This window comes from Rhinolophus sinicus, chromosome 16 (genome assembly GCF_057876585.1).
Source record: "Rhinolophus sinicus isolate RSI-liver-muscle chromosome 16, RSI-T2T, whole genome shotgun sequence".
NCBI lineage: Eukaryota > Metazoa > Chordata > Mammalia > Chiroptera > Rhinolophidae > Rhinolophus > Rhinolophus sinicus.
This window is the reverse complement of record NC_142516.1, coordinates 124618031-124629820: the sequence shown is the minus strand read 5'-3', so window position 1 is coordinate 124629820 and position 11790 is coordinate 124618031. Positions and strand designations below refer to the sequence as shown.

General features: G+C 49.0%; 1 protein-coding gene across 4 annotated transcripts in view; it reads left to right on the top strand.

Annotated features, from left to right (window-relative positions):
- Window positions 1–2159: 2159 nt before the first annotated feature.
- MFHAS1 (multifunctional ROCO family signaling regulator 1) overlaps window positions 2160–11790 on the top strand; it is a 68931-nt gene continuing 59300 nt past the window's right edge. For 2 of the 4 annotated variants that reach the window (XM_019750541.3, XM_088793410.1), the window contains exon 1: window positions 2160–5743. In XM_019750541.3, the coding sequence (XP_019606100.3) occupies window positions 2749–5743 (2995 nt within the window). In that variant the 5' untranslated portion in view covers window positions 2160–2748. The remainder of the gene's footprint in view (window positions 5744–11790) is intronic. The other 2 variants (XM_088793409.1, XM_088793411.1) reach the window with 1 other exon arrangement.

The window sequence follows — 11790 nt, the reverse complement described above, 5'->3', positions numbered from 1 at the left end:
ACAGAGACAGTCAAACTCCATCCACACTCTGGAGGCCTGGAACGTGCACATCAGTAACTCCTGAATGACTGTGATGCCCACCTTTCCAAAACAGGCTTGAGGCTGTTGGCACAGGGATTTCAGGGTCCTTCACACCAAGCACCGTCTAGAAGACTGAGGGGGCACATCCACTCTGCCCCTTGGCCTCTCAGAAACTTTACTACAAGGGGTGGGGTGTGGCAAGAGGAGGACCAGGTTGGCTGTCCAGGGCAGAATCTTTCTTGTCTGGGTTTAAGAGCTACTCTAGACATAATTCTTTTCCTGGAGCTTTATTTTATCATTACATTCTCCTGACCCGCCTTTCAAATAATTCTTGGACAAAACTTTTTCCAAGGCTTTCTTCAATATTGACTGCAACAGCACATAGCAAGCTGAGGGGCTCAAAATATTCCTGCTGAGCAAACTCATTCACACCAGGCTTTGCTGCTTCATTTAGGGCAAGAGGCCTCAGATAGGGTGTTGTCTGGTCTTATCCAGCTCTCTCTATCAGATACAGCAAATTACAGATTATCTCCTGACAAAGGAAGAGCACAATTTTCAGACACTTAAAACGGAAGTATAATTTTCTGAGCTCCTAAAGGGGAACAGTTTAGCACAGGTTATTTAGATCTAATCTAAACCACCTTAGGACTTCAGGTTAGCCATTTACGATAGGGAGCAGATGCCTTCTCCAGTCTCCTTTCCCAGGCTGAGGTTCAGATTTGGGTTACAAGTAGATGAAGGAGGAAGGATTTGGGGTCTGACCGACCATGAAGGTGATGCCCGTAGGGGAATAACTCCACATGGGGAGTTGGCACATCTGGCGCTACCCTTTACCTGGCTGGCTGGCTGGGAAGTTGCTTAATAGTTTAGGCCCGTTTCCTCCTCTATGAAAAAACGGGTCAGCCTAGATGATTTAGAATTTTTCTTGGGATAGGAGGCCAGGGAACCAACCCTTCAACAATTTGATTTCCCAGGAAGTCTTTCAAGGTGAACACAGCTCAGCTCTCCCTGTTAAGACACTCACATTTCACCCCAGGACCCACCTGGGGTTGCGGAGGAGGGAGCATCCTCCAACGACAGGATGTACTCCCAGGCTTGATAACCATCACTGGGGCAGATTTCCAGCTGAGATGTTCACTGGCTCTTTTTGAAGAGACAAACTACTACTGCTGAAATAACTGCACGGAATATGGGCCCCCAAATAACAGTATAGTCATGCGTGGGGGAGAGCCACAATGTGTTAAGTGATGCATTTAACCAATTCCGTTTTGTGTCTCTGCAAACTATTTGCTTCATTGTTAACTAATCTGGAGGCGGTGGTGGGGGAGACTTAATAGGTTTTAAGGCTCTGATAAATTCTGAAGAAATTATTTACTTAGCATAGATGTGATCTCAAGGAAAACTTCCTCAGAGGAAACAGCTGCCATTTTATTGAACCTACAGCATAACAAGTATTGTACAATTAGGATGTGGTATTTGTTTCACGGTGTTGTTGTGAGGCTAAATGGGACATCCCAGATAAAACAGTATGCTTCACCTTGTCCCCCCACCCCCGCCACCCCCGCCCACTCTCCACCCTCCTCCCCCCAATTAGGCCGGCAGTGAGCCTGCTCAAAAAGCCTTCCCCAGAAGCGCTGAGAACGTGTCTCAGCTGGTCTGGCACAAAATAGGGCCTCAATAAATATTTATCAAATGAATGAATGGTTGTCTGCATTTATCCTTTTGTGTAATCACACTCTGGTTCTAAGCTCCCACAATGAAACCTAGGTCCCTGCATTTTTCCAGCTCCATTACGGTGTAGATGCAGGGTGAGTCGAAAGGGGAAGGGGGATAAAGAATGAGCAAGGGAAGACAGCGGATCCAACACACCAGGGAAGAAAAAGAAATCCTTAGAGGCGCAGGCCAACAAAGAGCCAGACGCAGACAACCCAATCAGGGGAGCCTCAGATCGGAAGTCAGTACCTCCCGCGCCTCCCGCCGAGCGGGGTCCAAGGCTCCGGCCCGCACCCGGCGAGGAGCCTCCAGCTCCGCACCCAGCGCCCGCCCCCGGGGCGGTGCCAGGAACACGCGGCGCCTCCGCGGGTCACGTGGGGGCCGCTCCGCCGGGCGGCGCTGCAGCTTCCCAATCGCGCCCTCGCAGTGCCGAGGACGCGGCACTCGCGCTCCCGCCCGGGCCCCGGGAAGCGGAGACAAGAAGGCGCCGCCGCGCTGCCGCCCCCTCCTCCCGGCTGCGCCCGGGCCCTGTGCCCGCAACATGCCCGCCGCCGAGCCGAGCGCCGCCGTCCTCCAGGAGCTCGCGGAGGCGACGCCGCTGTCTGCCACGGAGCCGCCGCTGCGAGGGTAGCGGGGCCAGAGGTGCGGCGAGGCGGGTGGAGCGGGAGGAGGAGCAGCAGGCATCCTCCGCGGAGCGGCGGGCGGCGGCCCTGCTGCTGGGGCGCGCCCATGGCCACGGAGGAAGGAGAATGCGAGCCGCACTACCCGCCGGCCGCAGCCGCCTACCTCCGCGCCGCGGGCTCGGCGGCCCCCGGAGCTGCTCGAGTCGCCGCCGCCCCCCAGCTGCGGGCGCCTGGCCGCTGGCTGCGCTAGGACGCACCGCCGCTGGTCGCCTAGGGGTAGTGGGGAAGGCGGAGCGAGAGGGACCGGGAAACGGGCGCTCGCCCGGGCTGCACACGGCATGTAGCTGTGGGCTCCCGCGCCCTCGTGAAGGTGTCGGGCCGCGGCCCCGCCATGGCTGGGAAGGACAGTGGGAACCTGAAGACAGTGAGGCTGTGGCGGGACGCCGCCTTGCGCGCCAGGAAGCTGCGGAGCAACCTGCGCCAGCTCACCCTCAGCGCGGCCGGGGGCTGCCCCGGGGCCGGGGCGGATCAGATCGACTCCTCCGACGCCCCCCAGCTCGTGCTGCCGGCCAACATCGGGGACATTGAGGTGCTGAACCTGGGGAACAACAGCCTGGAGGAGGTGCCCGACGGGCTGGGGTCGGCGCTGGGCAGCCTGCGCGTCCTAGTCCTGCGCAGGAACCGTTTTGCCCGGCTGCCTCCGGCGGTGGCTGACCTGGGCCACCACCTCACCGAGCTGGATGTGAGCCACAACCGACTGACTGCCCTGGGCACGGAGGTGGTGAGCGCCCTGCACGAGCTGCGCAAACTAAACCTCAGCCACAACCAGCTGCCCGTCCTGCCCGCCCAGCTGGGCGCGCTCGCCCACCTGGAGGAGCTGGATGTCAGCTTTAATCGGTTGGCGCACCTGCCCGACTCCCTCTCCTGCCTCTACCGCCTGCGCACCCTCGACGTGGACCACAACCAGCTCACTGCTTTTCCCCAGCAGCTGCTGCAGCTGACGGCCCTGGAGGAGCTGGACGTGTCCAGCAACCGGCTGCGGGGCCTGCCTGAGGATATCAGTGCCCTGCGTGCCCTTAAGATCCTCTGGCTGAGTGGGGCCGAGCTTGGCACCTTGCCCGAGGGCTTCTGTGAGCTGGCCAGCCTGGAGAGCCTCATGCTAGATAACAACGGGCTTCAGGCTTTGCCCGCCCAGTTCAGCCGTCTGCAGCGGCTCAAAATGCTCAACCTCTCCTCCAACCTCTTTGAGGAGTTCCCTGCTGCACTGCTGCCCCTGGCTGGTCTGGAGGAGCTCTACCTTAGTCGCAACCAACTCACCTCAGTGCCATCTCTGATCTCGGGCCTGGGCCGGCTCCTCACCCTGTGGCTGGATAATAACCGGATCCGCTACCTGCCAGATTCCATTGTGGAGCTCACGGGCCTGGAGGAGCTAGTGCTGCAAGGGAACCAGATCGCTGTGCTGCCGGACAACTTTGGTCAGCTGTCCCGGGTGGGCCTGTGGAAGATCAAGGACAATCCACTGATCCAGCCCCCTTACGAAGTCTGTATGAAGGGGATCCCCTACATCGCAGCCTACCAGAAGGAGCTGGCCCATTCCCAGCCTGCGGTGCAGCCCCGCCTCAAGCTGCTCCTGATGGGCCATAAGGCTGCAGGGAAGACCTTGCTCCGTCACTGTCTCACTGAGGACAGAGTGGAGGGAAACGAAGGAGGGGACAAGGAAAAGAACTACCCACCTTCATCTCCTCCGGTGAGCAAGGGCATCGAGGTGACCAGCTGGACAGCTGATGCTTCTCGGGGCCTGCGGTTCATTGTGTATGACTTAGCTGGAGATGAAAGTTATGAGGTGATCCAGCCCTTCTTCCTCTCCCCAGGGGCCCTTTATGTGCTGGTGGTGAACTTGGCCACCTATGAGCCACTGCACTTTCCCTCCACGGTGGGCTCTTTCTTGCACCGGGTTGGGGCCCGGGTGCCTCATGCTGTGGTGTGCATTGTGGGCACTCACACAGACCTGTGTGGGGAGCGGGAGCTGGAGGAGAAATGTCTGGATATTCACCGCCAGATCGCCCTGCAGGAGAAGCATGACGCCGAGGGGCTGAGCCACCTGGCTCAGGTGGTGGACGAGGCGCTGACCCAGGACTTTGAACTTCGCTCTGCCAGCCCCCATGCAGCCTACTATGGTGTTTCGGACAAGAACCTGCGGCGACGCAAGGCCCACTTTCAGTACCTGCTCAACCACCGGCTGCAGATCCTGTCCCCTGTGTTGCCTGTGAGCTGCAGGGATCCCCACCAATTACAGCGTCTTCGGGACAAACTGCTCTCTGTCGCTGAGCACCGGGAAATCTTCCCCAACTTACATAGAGTACTGCCTCGGTCCTGGCAGGTGCTGGAGGAACTGCACTTCCAGCCACCTCAGGCACAACGGCTTTGGCTAAGCTGGTGGGACTCGGCACGCCTGGGCCTACAGGCAGGTCTGACTGAGGACCGGCTGCAGAGTGCCCTGTCCTACCTGCATGAGAGCGGCAAGCTGCTCTACTTTGAGGACAGCCCGGCCCTCAAGGAGCATGTCTTCCATAACCTCACCCGCCTCATTGACATCCTCAATGTCTTTTTCCAGAGGGATCCTGCCCTGTTGCTGCATAAGCTGCTCCTAGGGACCAGCGGAGAGGGCGAGGGTGAGGGGGATAGCTCCCTCATGATGGCACTGCCCACACCGAGCCAGGACCTGCTCCGAGCCACCCAGCTCCATCATTACGTGGAGGGCTTTCTGCTTCATGGGCTCTTGCCGGCCCATGTCATTCGGTTGCTGCTTAAGCCTCATGTCCAGGCCCAGCAAGACTTGCAACTGCTGCTGGAGCTGCTGGAGAAGATGGGACTCTGCTACTGTCTCAATAAACCCAAGGGCAAGCTTTTGAATGGGTCCACGGCCTGGTACAAGTTCCCATGCTATGTACAGAACGAGGTGCCCCATGCAGAGGCCTGGATTAATGGGACCAACCTAGCTGGACAGTCTTTTGTGGCTGAACAGTTGCAGATTGAATATAGTTTTCCCTTTACCTTTCCACCTGGGTTGTTTGCACGCTACAGTGTCCAGATCAACAGCCACGTGGTGCACAGGTCGGATGGGAAACTTCAGATCTTTGCATACAGAGGGAAAGTTCCTGTGGTGGTGAGTTACAGACCTGCCAAGGGGGTCCTGCAGCCAGACACTCTGTCCATTGCCAGCCATGCTTCATTACCAAATATATGGACAGCATGGCAAGCCATAACGCCCTTGGTAGAGGAACTGAATGTCCTACTTCAAGAATGGCCTGGACTGCACTACACTGTGCACATTCTCTGTTCTAAGTGCCTTAAAAGAGGGTCGCCCAATCCACATGCTTTCCCAGGTGAGTGGCGAGAAGGGTGGAGGGGGTGGCTCTTCTCTATTCCTTTTCTTTTTTTGATTTTTGTTTCTGATTTGTAATATTATTTGCTTAACCTCACAGGCTCCTTGGGAAAGCTTCTCAAGGTAAATACAGGGGGAATTTGAGAACAAGCAAAAGGCAACAAGTACATGAGCAATAGGAAATACGGGCCCTAGTATCACGGTCTCCCACGAGAAAGACTCAGACTTCCAAAATGGGTTCCAGTCAAAACATGTGGATCTCCTTTTCCCTCTTCCCAAGTTAGCGCACCTTTCAGGGAAGGACATTTCAGGGATGTGCATATTAGTCACATCTTGAAGGGCTGGAGGTGCTCTGAGTTTGATATGTCTGTTGTCACATTCTGTTCAAAGTGTAGTCAGAAAGTAAAACTTATTACTCACTTTTGTTAAGAAATTCCAGAGAAGAATGTCTTGTAATCGGGATTGGATTAGTCAAGACAATGTTCTGTTACTAAGGATGGATTAGTAAAGACAAAACTTTCAGTCTGTAATGCGTGACTCAATCCTGAGATCACTGTTCACACTCCTGGGCATGAACGAGAAGTTACTGACATCTCTGAGGGGAGTTTTCTCGGGTGCTTTCCTTGGGTACTTCCTGGCAATTTTGTGCTTTAGAGATATATCTCAAGGGTTGTTTTTGTGATGTTAGAGAGTAGAGCTTTTTGGAAGTACTTTGTGAGAGATGGAAGGGACAAAACACTGGCAAAAAAGGTTTTTCCCCCCCTCTTTTGGGGAGTGTTTTCCAACAGCCTTTTTTTTTTTCCCCCCTTTTTTAAACCATTGTAGGTGAGTGGAATAATTCTCGTACTAATTGTCTGGGACTTTTTGAGCCTGCTTAATTAGTGTCCTGAGTCTTCAGTTTGGAATATGTTTCCCACATGTGAATGCACTCTTTGAAGCAGTTCTTTAAACTACTCAGATATTGGTGGAGCAGGTTTGGTTAACACCATTCCAAGTGTCCTAAGGACAAACCTAATGATAGTTTCATTGCCAGTTTCTCCCCGCTGTCCCCCACCCCCAGGGCACCTTGAGGGGTGATGAAATGGAAGACTGCATGCCCCTCTGATCTTTGTCATAGTCTGAATGCAGCTCGTCAGGGTATCAGGAAGGAATCAGACACCAATGTTTCCGAAGGTAACATCTTCCCGTTGCCCTAGATCTAGACTGAGTTTAATTCTTCAGCTTGAAAAAAGCCACCCTATTCAGTTACCAGTCAACTGAGCCATCCACTCTGTATAATTATCTGGTGTCTTGTCACATTCCCAGACTTGGTAGACTCTTCAGTTCATTTTATATTTGTCATTGTATTTTCTTCATGAAAGCAAATGCTTTTTTTATTGTTACTAAGTTGAATAAAATGGTTGCGAGTTACAGAGTAACTGATTGAAGGAGCTACTTAAAGCTAATTCTTAATTCAGATGGAGCATTAATAAAACTGATGTTATTGACAACAGAGGGAAAGACACAGGTTATTGAACAATTGAAGATCTGTGTAGAGCAATTCCAAGAACTTTGAGGAGTAAACAATGAGGCTGGGGTTCTTTTTTCCTAACCTCAGCTCTTTATTTTTTTAAAGAGTCATAAGTTGCACAAACAAGCCCATTCTCTTGTTATTGTTGGCCTATTTACCTGTTAAAGGAAGCTACCTGATTTGCAATCCAGGTTCTAAGGAAGAGAGGATTTCTTGCATGGTAAAAAACAAATGGCTAAAAATGGTAAAATTATCTTATATGTTGAATAAGAATAAATCAGGTGTTTTGATAATATAGACTGTATATTTCTGTCTATGGTCAGAGAAAGAAGTTATCTTTTTTTGCTTTGTTTAGGATTGTATTTCTTTTAAAAAGTAGCAGGGGGCACAAAAGTAGTGGGAAAAGATGATTATAGTATTCATCACATTAAGACAACAAGAAAAAAATGCATTTTCCTCTGTCATATTTTTCTGTGGTGGCCGTCATCTGTTAGTATTTGCCACATTTCTGAAAGGTTTGAGAAGAGCTAAAATAAATAAAAAAAATCAAGATGATGTAGGAGCAGAATTATGTAGGGTGTTTAATTAGTTAGGAAATGCATTTAAAAATATGTTCATTGAGTCCCTAAATTATTAAAATATGTTTTAACTTGGCAGAAACCTTTGAATATGTTTTTGGGAAGTCATTTTGCTTTTTAGAAACATTTAAAACGTTGTACATAGTTTTACATTTTATCAAAGTGTCCAGTTCCCCAGTAAACTAATGATTTTGGTACAATGTGAAAAAACTGGAATTTAATTTTTTTTTAGTTTTGGGACATTAAAAGTAAATAGCAAATTACTGTCTTCTTTGATTTTATACAGAAGAAATGTAAAGTTGCATTAATATTTTTAAACCTTATTTTGTGAAAAATCTGTGTTGGCCCTGTCGTTGTCAATGGGCCAAAGAGTTACTGGAATTTTTTAGCCTGAGCTGCACTAATGTAGTTGGCTTGGGGGGAAGTACAGTGCTAGATTTCTCTTCTTTGATTTTGATGTATGAAAGAAATGCCATGTTTTGGAAAATCCTCAGCCAACAACCACTTGGTTTTTAAAGTTCTTATAAAAAATATCAATTATATTGTCAGAGAGATTACCGATTTGTCTCATTTAAGATGGGTGGGTGGAGTGACAGCAGATGCTTTTGAAATTCGAAGGAAGCCTGTGATGGAGCCTGAACGTCAGGTGTGCGAGTCTTCACCTCCTCTGCAGGTACATCTGAAGCCAGGCTTTCCGCCATGTTACTTGTTTGGATGTTCTAGAGTAAGTTTCTTCTTGTGTGGTATTTATTATGCTTTCATTCTTTTCTACCACTATGACATCTAAACCAGAAAAGCTGACTACTCCTTAGTTTGGATGTGTGGTCTATGGAATAAGACGTGGTGGCTAGGTCATAGGTCTGCAGCAAGATTCTAGTGCTTTGCTGTTCCAGTTAAGCGGTTGAACAAATGCTGTGTGTTTTTAAATTGGAAGAGTGTGTCATAGTGAGTAATTGAACTTGGGTTCAATGTAATTTTTCACCAAAGATCCTATTCTCCAAATTCCTAAAGGTCATTTTTTAGGATAATTGGAAAGCAATCCAAAGCCGTAGACAGAGAATTGGTACGTGGTCTTTCTATTTGGTTTCTTTCATTCACTAAGTAACTTGATGCCTTTCCAGATCGCCCGTCAAGTGCCTTTTGCACATGTTCAATTTCTTGCACACCTTGTACCTTTCTGAGAGACTCAGCACATTTTCCCTTGTTCTGCTGGTTTTTGTGTGTGTTGTAATATCTCTTTGAGTAGGTTGTTCACTTCCTCTGAGCAGGACACATGCCTGAGGCTTTCTGGCTTCTTTGAATTTCTATCATGTTTCCCGGAAAATAAGACCTAGCCAGACCATCAGCTCTAATGTGTCTTTTGGAGCAAAAATTAATATAAGACTTGGTCTTATTTTACTATATGGCCAGGTATAATATAATATAATATAATATAATATAATATAATATAATATAATATAATATAATAAACATAATACCGGGTCTTATATTAACTTTTGCTTCAAAAGACGCATTAGAGCTGATGATCTGGCTAGGTCTTATTTTCGGGGAAACAGGGTAGATGTTTGCTGAATGGTTGTTTGGTCTTTTGTGAGGGATGACTTTTTTTCTCTTTGTTATTCACATATTCGGTCAAATTCCCAGGTGGTAATCTAGTGATCATCTTGCTTTGTCCTGTGTCCCAACTTCCTTCCCCTATGCCCCAAATGTCCCTATAGTGTTCCCATTGTCCCTGTATTTACTGGTCTTCCTTTGAATGGGTCCTTCATTTTGACCACTGAAGCAAAGCAAAATTCTTGCCGTATTATAGCGCAGTTTTAGAGTTACTGGAATTTGAGCATGACCTAGTTGTTTGGGTTCAATTAGTCATTGTTTTTAATTTCACAAAGGTTATTGAATATCTTTTTAGTTGAGCTTTATTAATGTTGATGCCTCTTGGCTTTTATTTTTCTGAACAGTCCTCTTTGAACTCTCCTGGGCTTTGTTTCATATAAAAATCAAAACCTTAATCATGCCGTAGGAGAAAGAAATACCATACATGACAGAATTCAAAGGCTAGAAAGGCCTTTGAAAAATAAATTATATTAAGTATTAGGTGCCTCTTCTTTAAACTTTAGAGTAGAATCTCAAGGCCATCCCTGTGCAAGTCGCTTAGAATTTCCTAGAGAAAATATTTTTATTTGTTAACATTTCATGCCATACTCTGCCGCCGGCTCGTCTTACTCCCCAGTAAACTTCACCTGACTGTTCTTGCTCATTTATGTCATTTAACACCTAAAACATTTATAGTGTGTACTTCACAGGTTGTTTTGGGGATTAGGTGAGAGAATGTATTGAGAAAAACAGTACCCCTGTCTGTAAAGAAATGAGGGATTTTTGCTCCATTATGCGGGGGTGGGGGGTGGGAGTTGGGAGCTATTGGAATGAACACTTTTGTTTGCTGTCTCCATCCATCCATCCATCCATCCATCCATCCATCCATCCATCCATTAACTTGCTTCTCTCCATGGGAGCCTATTATAATTAAGGACCTGACCATTAAGGTGCCTTTTGTTTTTTTAAAAAACCAGGAGTCAGGTGCCATCCTAATCTCTTGCCCTCTCCTATCTCCTGCAGCCTTGGCACTCCTGTACCTGGGATAGAGAGGAGCGTTGCTTTGTGTTTCCAAGCTCTGAGGAAAGCACACGAATTGGGGTCTGCTTGAGGCAGGCCCAGCCAAGTCTCTGTTCTCCCTGGTTCAGCTGCTCTGATTGCAAAACCCAGCTGCTGAGTGGGTTGTCAGGTTTGCCTTCCTTTGGGTGCTGGTTTCCTTCACTTCAGCGGGGAGGGATGAGGAGGCCCCTGTTGGCCTGCATTCTCCAACCCTGCTCTCGCATTAGTGAAGCTGACCCTCCTAGTCCCTTTTGGCTCCTCGTGTCTGCGCAGCCTGTAGAAACTAGAGTGATTGACAGGCATCGGATAGCCACAGAATACATATGATGACACGTGTTTGTCAAGCCATTAAGACCTTCTCCTATATAAGGTATGGCAGTATTGCTCTATGGTTATAAACTCTTCTCTGAGTTCCCATGCCTCGTGGGAGGGTGGGACGCTGGCTGGACAGTGCCTGGTGTAGGACTGAGCAGGTAGAAGGGCTCAAAGTGGGCTGGTTATTTTTAAGGAACTCAAGACATTCTGATGTTTCTTAATTGATTCCTCGGCAGAGTGCTGCTTTGGGTCGTTTATGGTGTTCTTTGTCCTAAAGTGTGTACTTTAAGGTAAGCATTTATAATTTCCCCATGTGATTTTTCTGGTACATATAGTCCTGCCCTCCATATCCATCTCCTGACTCTTCCAGAAATGGGGTGAGGTGGGGGGAGAGTGGGCCCAGGACAGTGTATGGGGAGGCCAAGGTGAGTGAAGTGCAAGTTGCTGGCCACAGAAAGCCTCCCCCCTTCTGACCTCACCTTCGCTCTCTTTGGGGTGGTGAGCACTCCACTCCCCAAAGCCCGATGTTCCATTGCTCTTTGTTTCCAACCAACCCCAACCCAACCCTGACATTGGCCTCTCGAAGACGGAAACAATAAATGGTGAGGAGAGTGAAGGTGTGATGGTGGCGGTGCAGGAAAGATGATTCTCATGGTGTGTACCAGCTGTTTTCCTTTCCTCCATGTGCTGTTGCTTTCCAGAAGCACCACACAGACTGAAGGGTGCTGGTTTGAGTTCATGGAAGACCCTGCACGAGTGGCTGGCTGTAACGAAGGCAGAGATGGTTCCATGTGTGCTGTACACTCTGGCTAACCACTCCCAGACGCCATTGCCAGCAGGCTGACTGACTTGCGGAGAGGGAAGGGGGGACATTTTTAGTTACTATTATTTTTGGCACTGAATGCTTGAAAACATTTTCTCATTTTTCCTTCCTCAACATAATCTCTTAGCTGAAAATATCGATGCGTTGTTTCTCAAAGAGTAAATTAGTAA